This window comes from Gossypium raimondii, chromosome 3, assembly GCF_025698545.1.
Source record: "Gossypium raimondii isolate GPD5lz chromosome 3, ASM2569854v1, whole genome shotgun sequence".
NCBI classification, from domain to species: Eukaryota; Viridiplantae; Streptophyta; class Magnoliopsida; order Malvales; family Malvaceae; genus Gossypium; species Gossypium raimondii.
Window position 1 is genome coordinate 383,767 of NC_068567.1, and position 27,787 is coordinate 411,553.

General features: G+C 30.0%; 3 protein-coding genes across 4 annotated transcripts; 1 reads left to right on the forward strand and 2 right to left on the reverse strand.

Annotated features, from left to right (window-relative positions):
- Nucleotides 1-3,272: 3,272 nt before the first annotated feature.
- On the forward strand, nt 3,273-3,785 carry LOC105796304 (uncharacterized). The gene has a single exon (XM_012625920.2). The coding sequence runs from the start codon at nt 3,273-3,275 to the stop codon at nt 3,783-3,785; it is 513 nt and encodes a 170-aa protein (XP_012481374.1).
- A 4,353-nt stretch (nt 3,786-8,138) lies between these two features.
- On the reverse strand, nt 8,139-10,402 carry LOC105796063 (transcription factor SCREAM2). The gene is made up of 4 exons (XM_012625702.2): nt 10,222-10,402; nt 10,019-10,150; nt 9,764-9,934; nt 8,139-8,414 (listed from the first exon to the last, which is right to left on the reverse strand). The coding sequence occupies exons 1-4, from the start codon at nt 10,312-10,314 to the stop codon at nt 8,319-8,321; spliced, it is 492 nt and encodes a 163-aa protein (XP_012481156.1). The 5' UTR covers nt 10,315-10,402; the 3' UTR covers nt 8,139-8,318.
- A 13,193-nt stretch (nt 10,403-23,595) lies between these two features.
- LOC105796308 (G-type lectin S-receptor-like serine/threonine-protein kinase SD2-5) lies at nt 23,596-25,965 on the reverse strand. 2 transcript variants are annotated; one of them, XM_012625940.2, is made up of 3 exons: nt 25,542-25,965; nt 25,401-25,460; nt 23,596-24,715 (listed from the first exon to the last, which is right to left on the reverse strand). In XM_012625940.2, exons 1-3 carry the CDS (start codon nt 25,803-25,805, stop codon nt 23,702-23,704), a joined length of 1,338 nt encoding a protein of 445 aa, XP_012481394.1. In that variant the 5' UTR covers nt 25,806-25,965; the 3' UTR covers nt 23,596-23,701. The 2 variants fall into 2 exon arrangements, with proteins under 2 accessions (XP_012481394.1, XP_012481393.1); XM_012625939.2 differs by having other exon boundaries at nt 25,401-25,963.
- Nucleotides 25,966-27,787: the final 1,822 nt, after the last annotated feature.

Genomic DNA, 27,787 nt, shown 5'->3' on the forward strand with positions numbered 1-27,787 from the left:
GTTCAAGGATTGAATATTGCTTTATCCCAATATAGTAAAAGACTCAAGTAAATTCAATTAAAATATTTTTTAAAATTTAGGATAAAACAATATTAAAATGGTTGAAATTATAAACCATAATTCCATACATTTAATACTATTAACAAAATGGTTTATAATTTCTTAATCCAATTTTTTTTGGTAAGAAAAAAATTATTAAACTAAAATGAACAAAAGTCCCAGAAACTTTATCTCATCCAAAAGTATCAAATAACTCCCTAAGGACGTTTTCAATTATTTACATACCCTCTTTCTCGCCAGAAGACGGTTTAATAATAAAATCAGCGACTTGATTATTTTCTCTAAGCACGTGTTTTATCACCCAATAATTCTTACTCTGTAATAACTATTTAATTCATAGAAGTAAAGCTGAATTTGAAACTCTATTTTTAATTTAAACTAATTAGTTTAGAAAAAATGATAGTTTAAAGAGGACAAGAAACGCTCCTTAATGTATAATTAAAGGAAGAAATTATGGTAATTTAATAACTGGTTGGTCAACTTAAAGTTTCAAACACAATCAATGCTTTATGTTTATTTTCTTTTAGCTTTAGGAAAAGTAAAAAAAAAATTCAAAATTGTATGAAATAAAGAATAAAAATTATTCATCGTATTTGTTTTTTAGTCCCTCCCCAATCTATAAATAGAAAGATAATGTCTTTCAGTACACTTAAATTCACGTTATTCTGCACTGACAATCATACAGATATCAATCGAGTAAAACTCAATCAGCTAAAATGATTGATAATTTGATATTTGATGTTAATCTTCTTTTTTATTCAAATTTATTGTGTTGAAATCAAAGAAGCTTTTTACTTTTAACTGTTGCATGCGTTGTGTTTTTTTTTTTTTTTTTTACCAGCGTAAATTTAATTATTACTCGACCGTTACAATATATATTATTAAAGTGGAGTGTATGAAGATAGGGTAAAAAGTAAAAAATAATCGGTCCATCCAAATTGGACTCAACTTATGTGGTACCTTAAACTAAACATTAAAACGAATTCATAAGCTTGGGCTTGGCGAGTTGTGCTCATGTTCTATGAATGCGTCATCTCTTGAGGTAGCTAACAACATTTGAGCTCTCTATAGAGTTGCAGATAAAACCTCAATCGGGAACAATATCAACTCATTAAGGGGTCTGTTGATTTTAGAAGGCCAACTCTTCGAAGGCTTCTTAGTAAGGAGTTGGGCTCCCTTTAACAAAAAAGAGCTAGACCAAGTGATACTAAAGTTTTTAAAACTGGACCAAAGGTAGAATCAGTTAGACCACCAGTTTTTAATTCTATTAGTTCGATCGTTCAATTTAGTTTTAATTAAATAGATTATCAAATATTCATAGAAATTAAAAACTATATTTAAAATATAGAGACGACCGATTCAACCGGTACCAAGTGTTTCACTCAAAATCCAATTAAAAGCTTTGTTCAGACTGATATGCTAGTCAATTATTGATCCAACCGGCCAATCCAGTCTGATTCCAACAACCTTAAGTGGTACCATGCTCAGCTCAATATGACCTATAAGTTATGGGTTGGGAGACTCAAACCCTCTCATAGGGAAATGCTCACATTTCATTTGCTAGATGAGTGTGCACCTTGCGTGTCCCTTATCGACAAGGCGTTTGCTTTTTGTTGAGGGGAGACCGACTCCATTTGGAGAAGTCTACAAAATGTTGGCCATTCGGAGTCAACGAACCTCTCAATAAATCGATGTTGTCTTTTGTTTGAATTTTGTCTCTCGGACTCTATAGAAAGCTTGAGTGCCAATAATGTCATAGATTCCTATTGTTGCCATTTAAGGGATATAGGTTCAAACCCTATCAAGTGCAAATGCTCACGTTTCCGTAGTAGGTGGTTGGGCGCCACATGCGGTCCAATCTAACGGGACACTCCTACTTTGTTAAACCCTCCACCTCCTCAAGCACTCAAATTTTCCGTAAAATCAAGAGACAAAACCCTAATCTAAAACAATATCATTCTATCGAGACATCCATCAACTTCAAACCGACAACACATTAACCAACTCTCCAAAAAAAAAAAAAAAACAGCCTCCTCTCAGAATTGAGTATAAATAACAATTCGAGTAATGTAACTATCATAATATAAAATCATAATCATTGGACCAAAATGGCTTTTTCTCATATCAGCATCGGTCGGTCCACAAGCTTCAATGGGTGAAGAAGATGCCCAAAACCCACAACTTCACATAAACTATAATATCTACGTTTTAAAGTATTCTTATTTAAATTTAATTAATATTAATTAATTATAAAGATTATTAATTATTAATTAATTATTTTTAAATAAAATTATTAATATTTATTTATAAATCTTCGACTATTGTTTTGTTTATCCAATGATGATATCGTACTATTATTTATGTGTATGAAACTTATACACTAACGACCCATCAAATATTTTTTAGTACTATTATTTATGTGTATGAAACTTATACACTAACGACCCATCAAATATTTTTTCATATGATTAGACTTCTCAAGAGCTTTCATAAAAGGTAAAAAGAAATAATGCAATTATTGTCTCCGTAAATACTGTTTTCGTCAAAATTTGATATTAATACATTCATAAAATTAGGGTGAGTAAAACTCTATGTAATTGAATAAATTTAATTTATTAGAATTTCAAGTAAATAAATTTAGTTGTCCGATTTCTTGAATCAACTCAAATAAGTAATTTGATTTTTCAAATTTGAATTGATCTGAATTGTTAATATTATTAAAAATTTAAATTAATTTTTAATTGATCTTATGAAGGGGTGTCGTGGGTTATTCTCGAGACATCATTTGTCATTTTTGTATTAATTCTATCTTTTTAAAATCTAATCAATCTATTAGTATTCTTTTTTCCGACGTATAATGTTAGGGGTGGTAAGTACCTTAGGGATATTGTCCCACAAGATCAATAGGGCATGGAGTCAGCTCATAATTTAAACTTCCATCCATTTACATATCCAGTCTGCCATTTTACAATCAAAGCTAACATTAGCTTGGTGGAATGACTTGATAGATTCGATCTTAAAAGGTTAAAAACCAAATTAAATTTAGATCATAATTTAAGGACGTTCAGTGCAATTAACCCCTTAATATTATGAAACCTGTATAAAGCCTGAAGCTTTCATCAATCGTCATCTAGCTCCTCATATCGTCATTGAACCCCCCCCCAAAAAAAAAAAAAACACCACCACCGTCCAAAAAGTCCGATTAAAACATAATGTTCATCAACACGAGCACTGATCTTCCCCTTCCCCAAAACAAGACCACCCTCGAAATCAAGCATGAAGACGATAGCAAGTTCTTTGCCAAGCTTTTATCTAAACAAAACTCAATGGGAAGAAACCCTTCTTTCAGGGTCTACTATGGCGGAGCCTCCGGTTCCGTCCCTTTCACGTGGGAATCTCGGCCTGGTACACCAAAACATGCATTCGCCCGTACATCTTTAGTTCCTCCACTAACTCCTCCACCGTCGTACTACACCAAGTCTAATACAAAACCCGTAAAAAAAAACTCGAGATCTGGTCTTTTGCACGCTTTGTTTTGGAAAATGGTATTGAGGTTGAAGAAAGCTTATGTTGTGCCTTCATCGTCGTCGACCACAAGTTCCGGGAAGTATCAGAGGAGACGGTTATCGACCCCGAGTTCCTCATTCGATTCAAGGATGGATGATGAAGGGATTGCTGCCGTTGGATCAGGAACTTCGACTCGGTGTTTCTCCGTACATTGGTAGGGGGAGGAGTACCATCGGTAAATGTAGTGGATGCTATTGCTGCTAATTACAATATACGCCAAGGTCAAATTGTGATTTTCATCCCTCTATTATGATCTTGTTTGAGATTTAATCTCAATAAAATATTTCATCTTTCTATTTTTTATGATGTTATTAAGTAATACAAATAGCTAAGAAACACCATTTTCAACTAGATTTTTTTTTCCAAAAAGAGTGCTTTCTTTTAGAAATTTAACACCTATAATTGTAATAATTTTTTTTCTAATTAGTCGATATAAAAACGACAAAGATAGAAAGACGTTAGAAAATACCAACCTCTTTCAAAGACAAAAACATTACAAAAACTCCTAGAGTAATATTTCGCTTTGAAATATACTCAACTTGAGACGATCAACATCAACTCAAACCAAAACTAATATGCAGCCCACAATAATCACCTCCCGACTTTCAAAAAACAAAGGACTCCTTATACCTGCTATTGCCAGAGCATCAGCCATACTATTTCATTGCCATTAAACAACTACAAAATAAACTCAACACAGCTAGATTACATACTAACGGGGCTTTCACATGCTAACCATACCACTAATCAACGCCGATGCAATCAGTACAGATAACAGAGCACAAGCCACTTCTTATGTCTCTCAATGGCATAATGTCAAATTTAGCCTTTAATGTTTATGTCTTTTGTCAATTTGGTCATAATTCTTCTTCTGTTCTTCTTTTCTTTAAGCAAATTTAGTCTTCAACCTTTTAGAAATAGTGAAATTTAATCACCAATCTTTTAAAAAAGAGTCAAATTAACTTTTTTATCTAAAATATTGACTAAAATGTTAAGTTATTAAATTTTATGCTATTTTTATGCAATTTTTATATTTTGTTTCAATTTTTATTTTATTTTTTCATAAATTTTAAATTATTTATTGACATAACATATAAGACAAATAGAGCCATAATAACTTGAAGTGTATGTCGACTCTTACACGCAAGTTACCACGCCAATATCACTAAAAAGTTAAAGTTTTAATCGAATTTCCATTAAAAGAACAATTTGACTCTTTTAAAAGGTAAGAACCAAATTTAGTTAAAAAGAAGAAGATCAAATTAATAAAAATATAAACGTTAAGCGTTAAATTTATTATCATGCCAATTTATATGCATAATCTAATTACTTCGTACGTTGTTATCCGTAACCTACTCAATTTATCAGTAGTTCAATGTAGCGGGAGCCATGATTTTCTAAAATTATTAGAACTTAATCAGATTCTTCAAAATTTGTGAAAATTTTAAACAGAACTTATTAAACAAATTCGAATCAAACTAAACTTAAGTAAATATTATGATACTGCAATATATAATCCCGACCCAATTCTTAAACGCTAATATTTTTAGAATCGAATCGATAATCAAATTAGTCAAGTCATTCATCAATCTTACCGATTTGATAAAAAATAAAAAAAATCATAAAAAAAGGATATTTAAAAACCTGATTTAGCCGATTCGCAATTCAACCAATTCTTTATCCTTCTTCAAACTGATATCTCGATCCGACCTGTCCATTCCGAATCAAACAACCTTAATTAATTGGGGCATATTCTTTCCTTTTCTCTCTCATATAATTTGTGACTTATTTAATGCTCCATGGGAAGATAGATAGAAGTTCCTATCTTGGTATTTATTGGGGTTTTTTCTTTTGTTTTTCAGTTCAATGTTTTAATTTTTGGGGAGTCCTCTCAGCCACACTGCCATTTTCTTACCAAAGTATACAAATCTTGTCCTCACTTGGAAAGGAGCACATTGGTTTATAATTTAGTTTAGAATTAAGGACATAAATTTCCCCACCTACTCCAACCTTTTCATCAATATTGCCAAGTTTATTTTGTGTAGAGTCACTATCCATTGTTTCCATTCTTTCATGCTTAAAGCATGGTTGTTAAAACCGAACAAAATTCATTGGTTGAATCAAGAATCGGTGATTTAATTGATATTAAAAATTGGAAAAAGTTGGAATCAATTCAAACCAAGAATTTATGGTTCCATTTTGGTTTTATTTATGGATTCTTAAAATCTTTTAGATTTTATTTTTATTTCGTAACTGTTGAACATCCGATTGATTGAACTGGTCAAACCAAGAATTTATGGTTTGAGCAGTTCAATCACCGGCCCAATTCTTAAAGCATTAATTTAAAATAATGTTACTAGTCGTCAAACCATAGGTATGAGTCAAATGATAAAAAGCTCGGCATTTATTAAGGCCCAAAGTTCATTCTTAGTGTATATAAAAAGATAATGCTGGAAGAACTTACCCCTTTTAAAGGGATTCAACTCAGCTCGACTATAAATTAATTGGGATCCAATGTAATTTCTTAAAAATCACAACAAGATTAGAAAACCCTAACTTTTACCTTCACTAAAATACTACCATAACCTGCCAAAAAACCCCTAATTTATGGACAGTGTTTCAAAGATAATGATAGTTTATAGACAAAAAGCTCTTACATGAACATGAAAAACAATGAATAATGTACTAAAAACAACTATCATGTGAACATTCTTTTAACTTTCATTCGAATGTGAAAAAGGTTGGTAATAAAAACAAGGATAAATTACACTGTTACTCACTCAATTATTAGTATGTTTCTTTTTTGGTTACTTAACTATGAAAAATTACAAAATATTCGTCCAACTATTTGACTTTTTTTGGTCACTAGCGGTTAAATGGATAATAAAAAGATGATGTGGCAGTTTTAAAATTGGCATAATAACAAGTTTGACCCTCAACGTTTATATATTGTATCAATTTAGTTTTGATTCTAAAAAATTTAACCCTCGACATTTACACATAGTATAATTTGATCTTCTTTTTTTGTGGTTTTAAAAGAATGAGAAGATATGAAAATTATTATCTTGGTTTTTTAGACGTTTTCATTGTTGTTTTTTTTAATCAGATTTAGCTGATAAATTTGATTTTGTTTAGCTTGTCTTTGTGGAACTAAGGGTGTTTCCATTGTTGGTATTTTTTTTATTCAGTACTTTAGGTGAAAGGGTTACAAAGAAAAAGTAAAATTGAAAAAAAAAAAGAGAGACTAAATTACACAATGTGTAAATGTTGAGGGTTATAATTTTTAGAATCGAAACTAAACTGGCACAATATATGACTGTAGAGGGTTAAGGTAACTATTATGCCAATTTTAAAAGCTATCACGTCATCTTTTTATTAGTCATTTAACTACAAGTGGCCAAAAAAACAATCGAATGATTAAGTAACTGGTTTGTAACTTTTCATAATTGAATGAACAAAAAAAATAGTTGAGTGACTACTAACGTAATTTACCGTAAAATAATTAAAATGACCAAGTACTTAGTTGTGGCAGTTTTGTAGCCTGGGCCTCTTCAGTTGTCCTCATCAGATCCATGCATGAGAATCGAGGATGGGCCATTTTTTCTCTATGTGATATTTTATACCTAAAAAAAGAAACAGCTTTAACTGGCCATAGTTTCAAATTAAGACAAACCATATCATATGTCCCTTTTTCTTAATTAAGATGTTCAATTTGTACCTATCTTCACCCATATCATCAATGTTGTCAGTAAAGAAAATTAGTTTCTGTACGTTAGATTAAAGAGTAAATTAGTTTTTTCAATTAAAATTTTCATATATTTTTACTGTTAAAAACTAACATGTGATTGATGAAATAACCATATACCTCATGTCGACATACATGAACTGGTTTTTTACAATATAAATAGATGAAAATCTTAACAGAAGGGCTAGTTTGCTCTTTAATCTAACATACAATGACTAATTTGCTCATTTTTTTTAGTAGATCAGCAAGTAAAATGCAATCCGACTTCTATTACAAGACCTCCATGATACTTTTACCTTTGATATTGATATGCTCGTATGTGAAAAGATTGTACCCTTATTTTCATTTTGAAATAGGGCTCAAATACCAACACTTCAAATGATCTAAATATCATATACGAAAATGTGATAACTTTGACTAGGCTTATCATAACATCAAATCTTATATCAAAACCCCAACGTTCAAGGACAAAGGTTAATGATGAATTATAGCTTATTGGAGGGGTCAAAGGGTAACTTTATAAAAATTTAAGGGGTTAAATGAAAAATCTAGTATTTGGGGGCCAAGACCCCTTTTACCTCATGTTCTCCTATGATCCGATGCAATGTATATGTTGAGATTCAAATTCTTAATCTATTGAATATTGATTTTTAAAGTGTTTGTATGGATCAACTTAACGAATCTCGTTAAAACGTAAATCTTTTAGAATTTCTTCGATATTTTTAATATTATTAATTATATATATTGCTATAAAATGAAGGTTTTAGAAAGTCGAAACTTTTATCGGTAAAAGATAAAAGATGTTACATTGTAAATTTTGCTACTAATCCGAAGGAATCGACGAAGATATCATATTCATATCTGAAAACACTGCACTTCGTCATGGAAATGGCGTTTAAAAAAAAAAACGCCGTCGTGAGCCACCGCTAAAACCGAGAAAGCAGTCCTACTCCTGGTGGCTATTTTCACCCCATTTCCTTATAGCTTGCATCACTGCTTGCTTCACCATTTGAGCATCAATGCATTCAACATTACCTTCATTCTGAAATTTTGTAATACATACATACATATTTATATATATATAAGATAAATCCCCAATCAAATGTAACAGTTAAGCAATAAAAAAATGTTAATATACTATTTGATATCCGAGTTCTTTTCTTTTTTCGATTTCGTATTTCCGATGAGTATTGGATATGTGTGCTCTGGTAAAAAAAAGTATAGGTATTTAATTGGGATAAAAGAAAAGTATTAGTATCAGATTAAACATTGAATCTAAACTCAGATACTTAAGTGGGACCAAAAGATAAGTACTAAATTAAATATTAAAGCTAAATTCATGTATCAAATAATATATTAACCCTAGAAAAACATAACTAATGTGTGGTTGAAACTCATGCTGTACAATTTTCATGTGAGATTTCTTCTGTCTTCATCTAAATCTTCTTTTGAAAGTACCTAGGAGATCCTTACATTGTAGGAATGTATCAAATTTGTCCCTCTATCATTAAATAGACCAAATTTAATAGAGTTAACTTTGACTATTTAAAAGATATCATTTATTGTTTAACCGAGTTAATATTTTTTTAAATTTCTTTTATGGTTTTGTAAATGAAATCTTTTGTTTGGAATCGAATTGCAATTGAAAAATATATAATTTTTAAGATATTATTGCAACTATTAACTTGTTACAGTTTGGCTTATTTGAATTTTTTATAGTACAAGAATTAAATTGATTCATTTAGTGATAGAGGGACTGATTTGATACAATTCCTATAATACGAGATCTCCTAAGTACTTTACCCTATATATTGCTCAAAAATAAGTTAATATTACTAAAACTAATTACAACAGTATACTCCATAACTCAGAATATAACAAATTCATAAACAAGCAAATAATCCATAATCGGTTAAAGTGCTTAGGAGGTCCCTGTGTTCTAGGGACTAGATTAAATTAGTTATTCTATTATTAAATGGATCAATCTAATTTATGTAGTATGAAAATAGTTAAATAAGTCCAAATTGCGACCATAGCTAACATTTACCATATAAAAATATCTTGAAAATTATTTTCTCAATTATAGTTCAATTCTAAATAAAAGATTTCATTTACGAACCATAAAAACTTTAAAATGATATTTTTAAAACAGTAAATGTTAACTCTATTCTAATTCAGCCTTATTTGATTCTAATAGAGTGACTAATTTGATCAAATCCCTGTAATAAAGGGTCCTCCCAAGTGTATTCACCCAAATAAAGAAATTCGAAATCTTGGGTCTTTTAAATTGTATTTCACTTTGGGGTTTATGAGAAATCACCAGAAATATAAAGTAGGGTTCACATACACATTCACACATATACATATATACATGTATATGTATAGACTTACTTCTCCTCCAATGGCTTCTAGTTTGAAACTTTCTTCACAGGAAACCCTAGCTTCAAGCACGTCAAGGCCAAGCTCTTCAAAGGTTTCCAATATGGAAACAAGCAAACCAGGGCAATTCTTCTCTAAAAACACATTTATAAGGAAACCCTTCTCTAGGGTTTCCACTGTAACCTAGTTAAATAAAAAGAAAATCCATTAAAATACTGTTTATACACACACACACACATATATGTGTGTATATATATATATATTTACCATAGGAAGAGGATTCTGGGATGAAGTTGAAGCATGTGAAGAAGTTGCAGTTTCTTGGCTCATTTTATCAACTTTATCTTTCAACTCCTCTATGTATCTCGAAGCATCTACAATAATTGAGGTCTTGTTCACCTGCAAAACATGCAATCAACAAGATTTAGAGTGTTTTTAAGGCAATATATATATGATATGCATGTATTTACTGCAGTGGAGTTGGTGAGAGATCGAAGCTGTTGAAGCTGTTCATGAACTGATGATGATGATGATGCTTTTTTCCGACCACCTTTGGGAGACATGGATTTTGAGCTTCTAATTCCTTAAAATATTGTCTGATTTTTTTGGGGGTGGGATTAATTTTTTTGAAGGGGAGTATTTAAAGAAGCAGCTTTCTTTTTCATTTCATCTTTTTCTATAATACCACCTACATATATTATTGTCGTTTGTTTCCTGCATGAGAGGGCCTCTTTTCTTCCCCACTTGAAATTATTATTCATTTATGGTTGGGATAAATCAAGTACTTAAACTCAATAATTTTTTCGATTTTTAAAATTTTTCTTCTCTACATTAGTTTCGAAATTTGACAGCTTTCTTCAATTTGATCCTTAAATTTGAATTTCATTAAAGTTTGATGATATCATCACCTAAAATTAAAAATAAATACTTTTTCTTTAATTTTTAGATTTTTATATGTTTTAAAAATTTAGATCATGTGATACTCTGAGAGAGTATGTGTCACATAATTGTACCTTAAAGGAATCCAAATCCAGGGCTAAATTGAGAAAAAATTATCAAGTTTCTAAATTAATGTGGAACAAAAAGGTCAGGGACTAAGTTGAGAAAAATTATCAAATTCAATGATTAAATGTTATTTTATCCCTCATTTATACTAAATTTCTGAAATTGGCATAATTAATTTACATTTTTTTAAATAAAGGAAACGAATAAAGGTTGTTTTGAGATTAAATGTCAACTGGAAACTTGAATACAAATATTTTGCTACTCCATTAGTGACTAACTTACAACAATTTTGATCCTTCGAATTTTTATAATAAAAACATAAAAAATTTATATTCTAGAAGACACATAAATGGATAAAACAACAAAATTACATTAAATTAATTGTTCATTAGGAACAGCATCAAAGATGCTTGACTTTCATGTTAAACCCAGTTTAGCCAAATGATCCATAGTAATTGTATTGTCTTCTCTAAGTATATACCTAATCTACCATATAATTACTGAATTTCTTTGCTTGCAATCATATTTATGTGGAATTAATGCTTATAAAATAGAAATTAAGGTTAATTGTCAATTCAATTGACTATGAATATAAACACTCTAATTGAGTAAGCAAGATGTGTGTCATTATATAAAATAAGACACGTAGTTGAATTGGTCAAATTATTTATATTAGTTTAATCAAAAATTCATAAATCAGTTCAATCAATTTACTTATCGATTTTTTCGTTTTAATCTTTAATTTTTATCGCTTCACGATAATATTCGACCAATTAAACAATCAATTTTATATCACTATATATTGAATGATGAATTTGCATCACAAATCCATATATTAACAAAAAAATATAAAGAAATTTCCAAGAAAAGGACCTTTAAACCATAAATATTATAATTCTATATATATATATATATGCACAACACAAGCTTGTATGACGTACCATTATTATTTTAATTAATCTCTAGAAGGTGTTGCAATCAATTTAATTTGTATTGATATTGGTGCTTTAAATTTGGGGGGTTTCAATTAGAAGTTTCCTTAACTTAGGGTTTTTGGAAATCTAAGTCATCCACTTTGAGTCCATTTAATTAATCCTATTAACTATATAAAAAAAATTCATTACCAATATCTATAATTTTTACTAGTATGTTTTAAAAAAAAAAAATCTTTTTATAGTCTAAATTCATTTATGAATGGTCTCGACCGAAACCCAAAATTGTATTTCATGGTTGTGTGCTGGCTTAATGGTTAAGATGGTCATTGCCTTAAGTGTGGCTTGGGTTCGAGTCGTGCTAGTTGCATTGCTGTTAGGCCTTAAAGTGTAATTTATATTGGGTCAATTTGGAACAAATTATAAAAAGATTTTATCTAAAACCCAAGTACAATAAATCTAATTTTTTTTTAACTTTTTTCAAATTACAACCTCCTTTAATATTTACATTTTTATTTTTTTTCTTTTAAAATTGAATTTTTAATATTCTCATTGAAAGAAAAAAAAAAGAAACTCTATATAAACTATTAGTCAATTTGTTTTAAATTATAGGCTTAAACATAAACACATTCAAAATATTCCATTCATCAATATTATCTTCAACACATTGTTCACACACACATTCATACATACTAATATTGAATGAAATTTTAATATTAAAAGAAAAAAGATAGGCCATCTCCCTTTTCAAAATCCTAACAAAATTTGTCATTCATATATTTTATGGTAATAAAAACTAATTTGAATAATTACTAAAATTGTTAGTTAATTATAACTTAATATAGCTTATTTCAACTATATATATAAGTTGTCGGTTGAGTCTTAGCTCGATTGGTATGGATATTATTGTTAATATAGAAGAATGTGGGTTCAAGTGCGTTGAAGCGCATCATCCTCTTATTTATGGGTTAGGAAGGAGCTATGGGTAGTTCTAGGCATTGTGTCAAAAAAGTGTTGATATAATCAGAACCTATAATGAGATTACTAAAAAAAACAGAATACATAGATTGCCCTTAATATTTTTTTCTTCATTATTCTATCTAGTGATCCTTTAATTCTTTGCTTATATTATTATATACATAAAAGAGAGATTAGGTTCATAATTAATTAAATTGAATTATATTATACTTTATGCATGCATAGATTAATATTTTTCATAATCCATGTCAAAAGTTCTTGTGAATATAATAACTCACATGAATATAATCTCTCAAACCGCGTCAATATTTTGGTGTTAGGTAATAACAAAAAAAAATCAATCAATAATTATACATATTTATATATATATATATATATCTTGAGTGAATTTGATTAAGTCTTAACTGAATTGACATGGATATTGTTGTCAATGCGGGATGACGTGGATTTAATATGGGTTGGGGAGGGGCTATGGGTAGTTCTAGGCATTATGTCAAAAAGAGCAGATATAATCAGAACATATAATGAGATTGTTTAAAAAAAAATTCATGACTGAAAAGGTAAAAGACCTATTTGCTCTTTAATCTAATATATAAGGACTAATTTATTTATTTTTTCAATAGGGGAGGTAGAACGCAATCTAAATCCTAATAGATGGGCTACTTTTATCAATGACATATATTTAATGACATCATTTGATATCTAGTAATCACATTGGGTCTCAATTAATTTTAAAGTTAAGTCAACTCAGGTCCTTAATATTGGACACAGGATCTTCCATTGTTTTCTTTACTCGTAACCTTTCATAATTGTTATCCAATTTCTTACCACTTGATTCAACATGACTTTTGACTGAATTTGGAGTTGAGTCAAATTAGATCCTTAAAATAGTAGATAAACTCTTTAACTATTGTTTTCTTTATCCAAACTCTTTCATAACAATTATCGAACTTCTTATCACTTGACTCAACAGATGAGTTTCGAGAGTGAATGACATATATCTATATGGATGAGAGAGGAATAAAATGATGGAGCGGAAGAGAGAGAGGATGATAATTGGTCCCCGTGAGGGTAGGGATTTGGAGGGATTCACAGCTAAACAAAACAAAGGCTTTGACGCTTCTTCCTTTTCCTTCGCTGCTTTCGATGTATATATATAAATTATTGTTTGTTCCTTCGATCACGAGCGGATTCCTTTATATGAAACGCGTACGTAGCATCCCCCACAATAGCCCCCACACTCTTTTGCACGTGCATCAGTCTTTCTCCTCTCGTTTCTAATAATTTTCTCTATTATTTTCAGCTGCACTTTGCTTTCTCTAGGATCTTGTGCCTACACGCTCTTGTAATCATTATTGTTGATACGGGTTATTATTTGGAAAGAGAGGATGGTGGAGAGAAGTATAGAGAAGTATTGGTTCATATACGCAAGATGAAGAGCCGGGGTATAGAGGAAGAAGGAGCAGGATAAGGAGATGCCTTGGTGAGTATAGAGGTGCGAAAGGGAAGGAGTTGATCCTTGGTTTTTCGTGCACACAGGTTTATATACAGGGTCATCCTTTATTTGGTAGTATTTTATAGTTGACAATCTAATGTTTTATATGGTTGTGCGAGTTGTTCAAGTGGTAATATTGTTATAAGATAGTTATCGCCATGGAATGTTCTATATGATCCTATTCTGACATTTTCATCCTTAGGATAGTCCCAGCAAGAGGTGCCTAACGGATTACCTCTAGATTCACTTAGACAAGGTATATAGAGAGGAGTCCACAGATCTTCCCATGTGAAGGGTCGTTTGTGGATTGTTCCGTACAAAGGGTTGTCCGTGGACTGTCCAATAACTTTCCACATGCCGTGCTCTAATAAGGATGTAACAATTACAATATTATCGAGCTAATAACCGAAATATAAATGACCTTCAATCGAAATAAATATAAAATCTCAAAGTTCTTTCATCCTTAATGCACAATCCCATCCATTGTGAAGGATGTTGTGCATAACCTTTCCAGCAATCCTTTGTTAATAGAGTTTGATTCAACTTTAGATGTATCACCCTTTGATGAAAATGAAGAGTCATAGGATGAAATGATAGGAAGTCTTTTAGGTGCAACCTTTCCAGCAATCCTACTTGTCACTGCCTTTCCTCCAACCCCATTATCGGCTTCAGTTAAAGCCCCAATTCGCACATCTTTTCTTGTCCAATGACAAACTCTCATCCAGAAACATGTCATAAATTTTAGTCAGCGAATATTTCTGAAGCATAATGAACCTCACATATTCACTGTTCATGTCTTGGATGATTCCTTTTACAAAATCTCTCACTTCATCCTTCAAGCCATTGAAATTCACTTTGCTAGTGTTGTAAAGAGTCTCTAACAAAAAATTATTTTTCGGTTTTTAATTGGTTTTTTCATTTCTCGATTTCTAATTATTTGTGATTATATGTCTTTAGTTAAATCGTCGATATTTGTTCAATTGATCAATTCAGTTCCAACAACATTCATATCAACAACAACTAAAAGAAATAATAAAACTCCAAGTAAGGATTAGCCACTACAATTAAAATCTCTAAAAATTCTCCATAGCAATCAAAACTGAAGGACATGAGCAAAAATCATGGAGAATTTGATAAAACGTGTTTGCATTATACGCAAGCTTTTGAACATATAAACATGTAAAAACAAAGCGAAAACGTACCCACCACCAACTCACATGCATGTTTGCTAATACCCAACCCTTTGTCCCTTGCCCTATCCCTTCCATTCATATTCTTACATTTATTTAGCTCTCTCTAGGGTTAGGTTATTTTACCCTGATTTTTTTTATTTTTTTATTGAATATATCTATTATACGTCGATAATGGCAGTAGAAATGATCACAAAGCAATAAGAAAGAAAAATAAGAACATATAGATTTTACGTGGAAAACTCTTATAAAAAAATCACAGACAAAGAAGAAAAAATTCACTAATGTTGAAAAACAACAATACAAGAGATTCTCTGCTACACACGTTTTAAGGGTTAAAAAACTCATTTTATAATCAACGTCTAATAGAAGAAGTATAGTCCTATACCGATTCAACTTGTGTGGTAATGTCCATAATTTTGCCTTTCTATTTTATTTCTTTAACAAGTGAGTTGTATCTCGAACTTTTTAAGCTGGGATTCGAGTCACACAACTCAAACAATATCTATATCCTAGACATATTCAGGCACAAATATGAAATATGATCAATTGATTGAAAATTAATTGATATGGCAACATCGATGCTTTTACAAACTGTTGGAGGTTATAAGTCTAAGTGTACTTATGCATGCAATGCTCACCTCATTCAAGTATAATCAGTTAGGGATTGAGAGTATTAAGGGTTGATTACGAAACGTATCCCCGTGAATAAGTGGTGGACTTCTTTCCTGAGCAATTAAATAGAGTTTGAATTCTAGAGTCACCCATATTGAAAAGGGATTACTTGAATATCACCCTGACCTGAACAAGATTAATCTCAAACCGTAAAACAGTTAAAGGCATTTGTGGCTAAACCCAAAAAATGAAGAGAAAGTATTCTAAAAAATGAGATGATTTGACATATTCCAAAGACAGATCTTTAATAACTTAGACCAACTCAGACTCAATCTCATAGACACTTCTACAAATAATCCTCGAAACTGAAAAGAAATTAAAAAAAATTTGAATATACCCATATCGAAAGCATGTTCCTATTGGATACTCTCTTTCAAATATTGGTGAAAGTAAACGTCAATACCTCTATTATAAACATCATATCAAATCGGATCATATTTTAACAGAGTTAATATTTTACTGTCTAAAAATTACATAAAATTATTATTTTCATTTACAGTTCAATTTTAAATAAAATATTTTATTTACAAAATCATAAATTTTTTAAAAATATATACTTTATCACACAATCCCTATAATCGAGTTTCACCTCTAGATTAGGGAGGTAAATAGGATGGAATTATTAGTTTTTTCTTGAAGTGGATTATTATTTACTTTACCATCACAATCTTGAGATTAACACTTAAATCATTATTCTATTGAACATTCCATTTCCTAAATTAATCATTAACTACAAAGCCAAGGCATAATAATAACCAAAATTTGGATATTTCCTTTACTACTTTTACAAGCAATCAAAACAAAATAAAAATGGGGTCCCATCAATTTGCATCATACAATGGAATTATGTGGAAATTAATTAAAATAATAAATAAAAACAAGAATTCTTCTTTCTTGACTGATTGTGTACTGAGTTGTTGATGTAACTTGATTTGTCTTGCTTTGAACAAATTCCAATCACTTAGTACAACACTAGTGAATGAAGTGGTTCATAATTGCACAGCTTTGATGTTTGAAAATTTTGACAACAATTTTTGGTGGATAATGAGGGTGACTTAGTACTTATCAATATGAATCATAAACTATATATGCATTACAATTGATACCATTTATTAAATAGTACGAGATTATAAATAATGGTTGAATTTGTCGATTAAATTTTAGTTCGACTGACATGAATATTGTTATCAATGTAACAGAATGTGGGTTCGAGTGTGCTAAAGCGTATTATCTTCCAATTTATGGGTTAGGGAGGAGCTATAGGTAGTTCTAAACTTTGTATCAAAAAGAGCAAATATGATCAGAATCTATAATAAAATTGTCAAAAAATAATAATAATGATTGACCTTTAAAATTATAAGTCAATACATCACAAAAGTATAAAATTATAATTTTTTTTTTGGAGGGACATAAGGAGCTGAATAAGAAGGTGAAAATCTCATGTATAATTTTATAGAGTGACAATAAGGATTAGTTATCTGTCAAATTTTCCATTATCATCCCTAAAACCCCTAATTTTGCTTTATGTAAAGTTGTTAGAGTATGATTAAATTTTAATTTTGAAATCATTGCTTATATTTACAACCACTGATGAAGGATTGCTCGAAAAATTAAGAATCAATAATCTGTTTTAAAAATCGAATGGGTTTAATCTTATACATACGCGAGGAAGGTAATTAAAAGAAAGAAAGAAAATAAGTTCTTCTATGGATCCGATTGGGATTGGCCCCAATTTGATTCTAAATAATTTTCTAGTCTCGAGTTTAGGCCCAGCTCGACCAACCAAAATATCCCTTTTTATTTTTTTAAAAAATTAAATATTTAAAGAATAATAATATTATAATAATATTTATTATGTTTATAATTAAATTTAAATAATATTTAAAAATATTCAATTTAAATGGTTTTCAAATGGCGGTCACCCAAACGAGAATCTACACATTTATATATGGTAGGACTCAAACCTAAAACCTCAAAGTTCTCAAGACTTTAATCTTGCCATTGAGTTAAAGTCATATACTTAAAAAGTAAATTTCTTACTACAAGATATAGAATTATACACTTTCAGTACACCAAATATTAACCATTTATTAAAATATTAATAGGTTAAAATATGTTGTTAGTCCCTATACTTTGACAATATTTGAGATTTAGTCCTTGTACTTTAAATGTTAAAATTAAGTCTTACTTTATTAATTTAAAATTCCAGTCCAGTCATTAAAATTGCGAGTATTTTCTGTCAAAATTCATCAATTTGGCATGTTGATTTGACTATCTTCATATGACGTGGCATATAATTGAAAATTTTTAACTGAAACTACTAACTGCATTAATGATTGGACTAGGATTCTTAAATTGAAAAAAAAAATAAGAGGATTGAAATTTTTAATTTTAAAGTACAAGAACTAAATCTCAAAATTTGTCAAAGTACATGGACTAATAACATCTTTAACTGAATTAATATTTGATGCACTGATATACTATCACTGAACCGGATAATGACACATCCAAAATGAAATTAAGTGGATTTAGTTTTAAAATTTTTGGATGATATACCATCATCTAGTTTACTAAGAGTTATACGTAGTTAATGCATCAAATATTAATTACTCTATTATCAAGTATTTTCCATTAAAATATTTCATCAATTACCATATTTTTTTAATCTTTCATTTCCGTGTTTGGGGTTTCAAGTTGCCTCTTCCACGAGTGTCATCTTTAATGTTTGAACCCGAATTTCCCTTTAAGGGTATAATTAGGGGTGAGCAAAATTCGATTCGACTCGAAAAAATCGAAAAAAATTCGAATTTCGAGTTAAACGAATCGAGTTATTCGAGTTAATCGATTTATTCGAATCAACTCGAATTTTTTTTCGAATTTCGAGTTCGAATCGAGTTGAGTTTTCGAATTCGAATAACTCGAATAATTCGAATAATTCGAATATCAAACTATAATATTTTACAGTTTTACCCTAAACTCCCAAACTTTTTTACTTTTCCCTCAAAACTTTTACTCCTTCTCACTTTTTCCCCAAAACTTTTACTCCCCTCCCCTCCCAACCCCCAATCTACCCAAAATCCATTTCCCACCAAAATTTTACTCTTCCATTCATTTTTTTTCAAAATTTTACTCTCAAAAACCCTCAAAACTTTTTATTTTCCCCCAAAATTTTTACTCCCTCCCACTTTTCCTCTAAAACTTTTATTCTCTTCCCATCCCACCTCCCATCTACCCCAAACCCTCCCCCTCCAATTTTTTTTTTAATATTTTCCCTCCAAAATTTTACTCTCCCTATTTACTTTCCCTCAAACTTTTATTCCCCAAAACTTTTTATTTTCCCCCTAAACTTTTACTTCTCACCCTTTACTCTCAAATAAAAAATCAAAATTATCCAAAAAAATCACTAAACATAAATAGTAATAATTTTATTTATATATACTATTTATATTATTAAATTAAATTTCACATTTTATATTATTTATATTATTGACTTGTTTAGTCATATTGAATATTTATATTAAAATTGAATTCTTAATTATGCCATAAAATATTCGTGTTAAAATTTTATATTGGTATCAATTTCAAATTTTATTTTTAAAATAAATTTTATTAAAAATCATATTTTTATATTTAATATATTTTTAATTCCAAAATACATAGTGACAAGAATCAAGATAATTGAAACAACTAAGCAAACAAATAAGCTAACCAAGTATATAAAAATTAATAAATAAATTATGAGGTGATGAAAGTTAATAAAAATTTGATTAAGGTGGACAAATTTTATTACGATGGGTGACAATGGTTACAAGGACCCAAAATTATTTTTTAAAATTTAACTCGAACAAATATATTCGATTCGATTCGATTCGAATTCCATCTCACTCGACTCGATTCGAGAAAACTTCAAATAAAGTTAGGATGATAAAATGAGATTCGAAAACTCGATTAACTTGAAAATTTTCAATTCGATTCGATCGAATGCTCACCCCTAGGTATAATATATTTTATCATTACACTAAACACTATAATTAACGAGTAGTAAACATATGTAACAGGAAAAAGATACCAACCACATATCTTGAGGTTAATTATTTTTTAAAAGATATTGCATAAATAGTTTATATTTTATATATATTTTTTGAACAATCTCATTATAAGTTTTGATCATATCTTACTTTTTTTGACACAATGCTTAGAACTACCTATAATCCCTCTCCAACCCATAAATAAGAGGATAATACGTTTCAGCACATTCGAACCCCTGTCCTATTATATTGACAGCAATACCTATATCAATCGAGTTAATATTCAATCAGCTTTATTTTATAATTAAATTAGCTCAAATCAATCCAGATAAAACATGAAAAATTCAAAAATTGACATCTAAATTATATATATTATAGTTTTGACTTATTAAAGAATGCTAATTTCAGTATTTTGGAGAATAAACATGCATGTCCCTAAGTGAGTGAAGAAGAATATTATGATCTGTAAACCATTTATAAATTAAATAATGTAACACTATAAAACACACATATATATAATATATATATATATATATATATATTTGTGTGTGGTTTATTGTCCAATCAGACAATTCGAATAATTATGTAAATAGTACTAAATTTGGAAAAGTGTCTCGTGACAAAACCTTTGTTTTTCTAGACATATGTATGTTTTCTAGCATTTTAGATTCCAATACATAGAAACAAGACAATAGTATTCCATGAGGGCATGCATTTAATTCAAATATTATGGAAATTAATCCATTAATATTAATGGATTGTTTGATGTATTGATAATGTATAAATTTAATTATCGAAATATGTTGCTTCATTAACTTTTATTCGTGCATACATACTAGAACGTGTTTGTAAAAATATGATGGGGTTTTTATATTACGAGTTAAATTGTATTTTGTCTCATTTAATTAAAAAATGAATAAATTAGTCATTATATGTTAAATCAAAGAGCAAATTGGTCATCGTTTCTGTTAAAAATTGAAGTGGCTGACAGAATAACCCATGTGTACCTCATTCTGATATACATGAACTAGTTTTTAACAGTCGAAATGGATGAAATTTTTAGCAGAAGAGTTAGTTTGCTCATTGATCTAACATACAGTGACTAATTTCTTATTTTTCTAAAGTAAAGAGGACGAAATACAATTCTACTCCTAATATAAAAATCTCTATAATACTTTTACCAACCGTGTCATGAGAGTATAATTCAAAATGACTTTAAAATTTTATCAAGACATTTAAATGTGTCTCTATATATTCAAACTCGAAATAGTCATTCATGATGGGCTAGGTCAAGTTGTGTTGATTGCCTAATAAAAAGCGAAATTATCTATCTTTAATTTTAAAACATTTTAATAATATGGTATATTTAATTGACGATATGAATGTATTTAACATAAACTTTATTACTAAAATAACTCTAATTAAACTCTTAAAATGGTGGTTCGGATGGTAAAGTTAAGATTTTGAAGTGATATTTTTAAACTGTATTGATATCCGATTAACCACGTTGATATATGTATGCATATATATATATATATATATACATAATTCTTTTCTCCCCGAATCCCAAAATGAATATAGTATATGCAAAGATGATCATATCCGAAGGGATTTTATTGTAATGAAGAAGCCAAATTCTTACATTTATGTAAAGTAAGATATATATGTATTATATATAATACAGACAAAGGCAGCCATGGCTTGCAAACAAAATAAGCTCCACAATATCTCTTGACAGCTATATCTATTTGTCAACATTGAATTTTACAATGCCAAATTTCGGCACTCAAACACCCCAAAATACCCTCTCTAACACCCATTATTTTTTTCTTAAAATCGAATTTGAGTAATTAATTCTGCTCGGAATAAGGAACTCAAACATGGGATCTCAAAATTTTTAAGATTTCAATCTTGCCATCAAGTCAACGTATCATCAACCAAACAAGCATCATCATGTTCATATCAAAGAGTAAACTCGTCTTTTTGTTAAAAATTGGTCCATGTACATCATAATGAGGTATATGTATATCAGTTTTTAACAGAAGGGGTCAATTTATTTTTTGATGGATATGGGACAAAATACAATATAGCTCTTAATACAAGATCATTCATTGTATTTTTACCAACAATGGGCATATATATGAAAGAAGAATAAGATAGCTTGCCTACCATAGACAAGCAGATTAGACTAAATGATGAAATGAGTTAATAATGGAGCAAAACGAATTCAATTCCAAATTTGTCTGATGATGGTGAAGACGATGGGGTCTTTCCTTGTAAGCATGACAAGTGATGTTTTAAAGTCACATTAAGGGTCCCCAGACAAAGCCAAACTATGTTTCTGTGGTGTGACGTCGGGTAAATATTGTTTATGAAATTTAAGGGTTCACGGGGCAATTTAGTTCTTAGCATTGAAACACAAACCAAAAAAACATATATAGTATATGAAGCTCATATGTTGTCCCATGTCCCTATCTCCTCACATGTGGGATCCTCCATCTAAATCAAGACTTCAAAAGTTGAAGCCAAACATGTACAACAAGCTAATTGATGATAGGGAACGAGGCTCAGAAATTAGAAATTTATATATACACACTAGCTAGGGACACTACCCCTACTAGGCATCATCATTATTACTTTTGAACTTTGATGTTTAAATCCCCCCACAAAATAGGAAACTTTTGAGGTTTAGCTCAATATTGTTTCAATAGAATAGGATCAGTTAGAGTATCGGTCCAGAAAAGAGTTTTGAACCGGTTTAATTCTCTAAAAATAGTAAAATTATAAAGACCTTTAAAAATAATAAAATTTTGACTGAATTGATTTTAGCAAGGGGAGGCGCTAATAGTAGTTTGGTGGAATTAAGATTACTACATCAATTGCTGCATAAGAAATAGAAAGCAAGAGATCGTAATATTTCGAGGAATCAAAATGGTGTTGCAGATATTGTGTTTTTTCTCTCTCTCTCTATATATATATAACTCAATCTTGATCCAGTTTAGTTTATGTTTTTGGGTTGTGTTTTTCTTTTGGTGGAATTAAGGAGGGGTGTCTTATTCCTATGGATAAAATCATAAAGCCCAATACTATTGTCTCAAGCTGTTTTCTTTTTGGGTTAAAACATAAATGTAAACTGTTTATAGTGTTGAGTGAAGTTTAACTGTTAAAGCCAACGTGGAATATTTGATCAAATTCATCAATGTGTTCATATTCTCTTCATTTCGAGTTTTTTCTCTTAATTTTGTCGAGAGCTCAAGTGTTAGTATATTTATCCAATAATAACTTATATGCTATAAAGTATGGATTCAAATACATGTGTAAATATGATATTTCTTTAGTAAGTATATTCTTGTATATCGGATGAATTCTTGAACCCATCTCCTCTTCATGCCGAATCTTCAACCCCTTGGGAACAAAGACAAGAGGGCAAGCAGTGCCCTTAGCCCCTAATAATGGTAGATTTGTCATTTAATCCCTTAAAATTTTATGAAATTACATGTTAATATAATGGTAAACTTGTACTTTCTATATATCAACATCATTCCAAAAAAAATAAAAATTAATTATTCAAAACACGAGTACTTTCATATCTGTGTCAGACACATACGAATCCGTATAAAGAACAAAAATGAATCACATGGTAATCATCAAGTATCATTGTTAGTACCTTGTAAGTTGTTTCTTCTTTTATGAACCAAATAATAAACAAGGCCACCCAAGACCAATATGATAATCAAGCCATCAACCACTCCCACAACAATCAACACCCATTTCTTAACACTAGGATTGTTATGATGGTAACTTGTCCCTTTTGGAACCTTCACCATGTAACTCAACCCTAACCCTTTTTCAACTTGTTTGATACCTGCAACAAGCTGGAAAAGCGAGCATTGTTCGGAGCTTGGGTCACCGTAATCTCCGTAGGAATGTAACGCAGCAACGCATTTGCAGTCGTTCAAGCACAGATTCGCACATGTTGTCTTGGTAACATTGATCCTTTTAGGAGCATCTTTGAGTACTGTAACAACATCGTTCAATTCAAGCATCTCGACTTGAGTTGTTCCTCCGCCGCAGAAACGGCTTGGAACCCTTTGGTTGCAATCGGAAACCTCATGGTTTTTCTTTGTTAAAAGCCTTATGCATGAACAAGAATTGGAGAATGTACATATACCATAAGGCTTACAAGCTAAAGGTAGGTCACAAGTGGTGTTAAGGGCTTGAAATGAAGCCTCGAATTTTCTGGTGGTTGGTGAATAAAAGTAAATCCCTAAATTCCCAGTTCTATTCCCCAGTGCTAAAAACCTCACTGGCTGAACCTTCCATGAAGCAATAATCTGTGCCATTTTTTTATGTTTATCATCGAATAACTCTAACCCTTTAGAACCCAATTCAACAAATGTGATGTTTCTATTCTTGGAAGGCTTAAATTCCCAATAAGAATACTTCAACCTACCAGAATTTAAAAAAAGAGCTACCTTGTTGTATAAGATTTCAAATGTGTAGAATGATGATGTGTTCCTTGGGAAAGAAGTTAACCAAGTAGATACATCTAATCTTTGTCCCCATAACATTACATCAGTTGGGAAATTGAAACTTTGCCATTTTATCTGGTTCAAAACATCAAGAAGTACCAAATTACCAGTCCTCAATATTTGTAATCTCTGCAATACAACACACACACAGACACACAGAGTTAATGTGTCCAACACATGTACTTTTACAAAAATAAAAGGGTAAATTGTACTAGTAGTCACCAAACTATTAGTAAATTTCTTTTTTGACCACCCGACTATTAGTAAATTTTGTCTTTTTTAGTCACCATCTAGATAACCTGACAACTTTTAAAATTGGCATAATAGCAACTTTAACCCTCAACATTTATACATTATGTCAATTTAGTCTTGATTATAAAAAATTCAACCCTCAACATTTACACATTATGTAATTTAGTCTCTTTTTTTTTGTAGTTTTTCTTGTGACCATTTCACCTAAAAAGTTTTAAAAAATTATCGACTAAATTGTAAGTATACAAGAAATGGAAACACCACAAAATCTAAGACAAAAATTTCATATTTTCTCATTCTTTTAAAATTAACCCTCAATATCATAAGAGAAAGAAAAACTACAAAAAAATATATCAAATTACATAATGTGTAAATGTTGAGGGTTAACTTTTAAAAAAATCAAGCCTAAATTGATATAATGTATAAACGTTGAAGGTTAAAATTGCTATTATACAAATTTTAAAAGCTGCCATTGCAACCAAAAAAATAAAGAAAAATACTAATAATTGAATGACTACTAGTAATTTACTCAAAATGAAAAGTCGAGTACTTGTTCTTTTACCTCTACACCTTGTCCCGAAGTACCAGTTCGCCAACCGATCCGATTTTTAGGACCCTTCAACTGTAAATCTCCATCTTCAGTAAGTTCAAGGAAGCATACATCAGAGGTATAAAACTTGGAGTAATGACCAGAATTCCATACCTTAACATCACCAAGAAAAACCTCTAAAGAACATGAATATTTCCCTTTGTTAGCTTCAGTGCTTAATGCAACTCTAAAACTTGGTTCTATTTGCTTAGTATCATCACCATAGTCCATTAGAAAAGCTCTACCAATGAACCCATCATTGTATTCCAAAGGGATTGCTAAGCTTACCCTATGACCAACATGAATGGTTGAATCACAGCTTCCATGGTTTATCATCACCAATATTAGAATCAAAATGGTATAAAGATAGAGCTTCATTTGTATGGAAATAAAAATCCCTTCTTTTTTCTTCTTTTCTTGATGGGATTGAAGCTAAGAAAGGAAGAGAAAGTGAAAGAAAAGGGTGGCATGAGAGAAAGTTTTGGTTTTTTTTTTTTTTTTTTGAAGTTGAAACCCACTTCCAAAAAGGCGAAGAGCTATCAATTTTTTGTTGTAATGTTATTTTAGGACATAAAAATGGTAGAAAATAAACCTTAAATTCAATTTGGTACAATTTAGTACGGTTTTTTTTTCTTGAAATTGGGTTTCGAAGTAGGGAGTGATTCGAGTTTTCTATTAAGATTTTCGAGGTTAGGTTTGGGTGAAATCTGTATTGTCCCTGATTATATTAAAATTTGAAATAAGTTGAATTCAAGTGTATAAAAATAAAAATCGAGATTGAAATTATAGCAATTGTTCGCCTATCCCGTTTCGCCTTGTTGTCATCCTTATTGATGGGTATAAGAAAACCCTAAATTTTTTTTCTTAAAATTGAGTTTCAAAATCAAAAGTGAATCGAGTTTTCTATTAAAAATTTTTAAATTAGATTCAGGTGAAATCCGTACCAAAATTTAAAATAGAATAAATTCAGATATATAAAAATCGAGATCGAAATTAAAACAGTCCTCCGCCTCACTCCATTGCCATCCCTATTGATTGCACATAAGGTGGAAAGGAAAGGATTGTTAATTACCAAGTTTTTATTTTGTCTAATTAAAGTTGGAACCAAAAGAGTAAAGCAGCAGATGGTGGTTGTGCACAGCCTGGCTGTCCCATGTGAAGCAATTTATGAAGCACACAAAACTAATCTAATTATTTTTTTAAGTATTATTATATGTTTTATTATAAGTTCGATAATATAATGCATAAAATTATTTATCGATTCTTATCAACTCATAAATAAGAGAATAATACGTTTTAGCATACTCGAACTTACATCATTTTATATTGATAACAATGTTCGTGTGAATCGAGTTAAGATTCAATTAATTTTTTATTTTAAAATTATTGATATTATAGATATAAAAAATTATTGGTCAGTCCATTATCCACTACTGCTAAGAACCTGGTCCTCCACTATAGGAAGAAAGAGAATTTTGCCTAGAAAAGGAAAATGTTTTTGCAATATATATAAAATAATATCAAAATATATTAAAGACAAAAATGATTGGGTGAGGTAAGTTGAGTTTGAGTGCGCATGATGCAGGCCATCCCTCGCTTTCGGGTAAAATCATGAAACAAAAAGGAATTCGGTCGGGTTACTTCCACGTGTAGTTGAACCGTTTCGCCACGTGGAAAGTCCTTTTCATGCTGACTCTGTTCTCACGTTTGGGTGACGTGTTTAATTTGCCACGTCAGAGACCTGGAGATTTCCTTTGTTGGCCAGTTGGGCCGGGCATTCATAGCCCACAACCACCTGGAAATGTATTATTGCTTTTATTATTAATAAATGGTATAGCCAAAATATTTCATTAAAAGAAAATAAAATTTGAGGTTTAGTATTTATATTTATAAAATAATTTAATTCTTTTTAAAATTTAAAAATAGTAAATAAAATGTGTTAAATAAGTTTTGAAAATAAAAATAAATATATGTGAAAAATTAGAAAATAATAAAAATAGTTTTATTGTTTTCAATCATTTTTTGTAAATTTAAAATAATTAAAGTGAAAATAATGATTTTTTCACTTTAATTCAATTTTATATAAATATTAAAATATTATATTTTTAATAAATTTTTAAATATCAAATATATTATATTGGTTTTAGTTTAATTTTTTTATGTTTTTATGGAAAGAAAATGAAACAATTTAATTACATAAAACTAAGCCAGTTCCCCAAAGAGAGTCCTCAAACAACCGTAGTCCTTCCCTTCTATCTTAGACCATTTGGTCAGGTCATTAACATCATTATTACCCTCTCTAGATGTATGCCATAGACTCCAATACTTTACCTTTGTCAAAAGCTGATGAATTCTTCCGA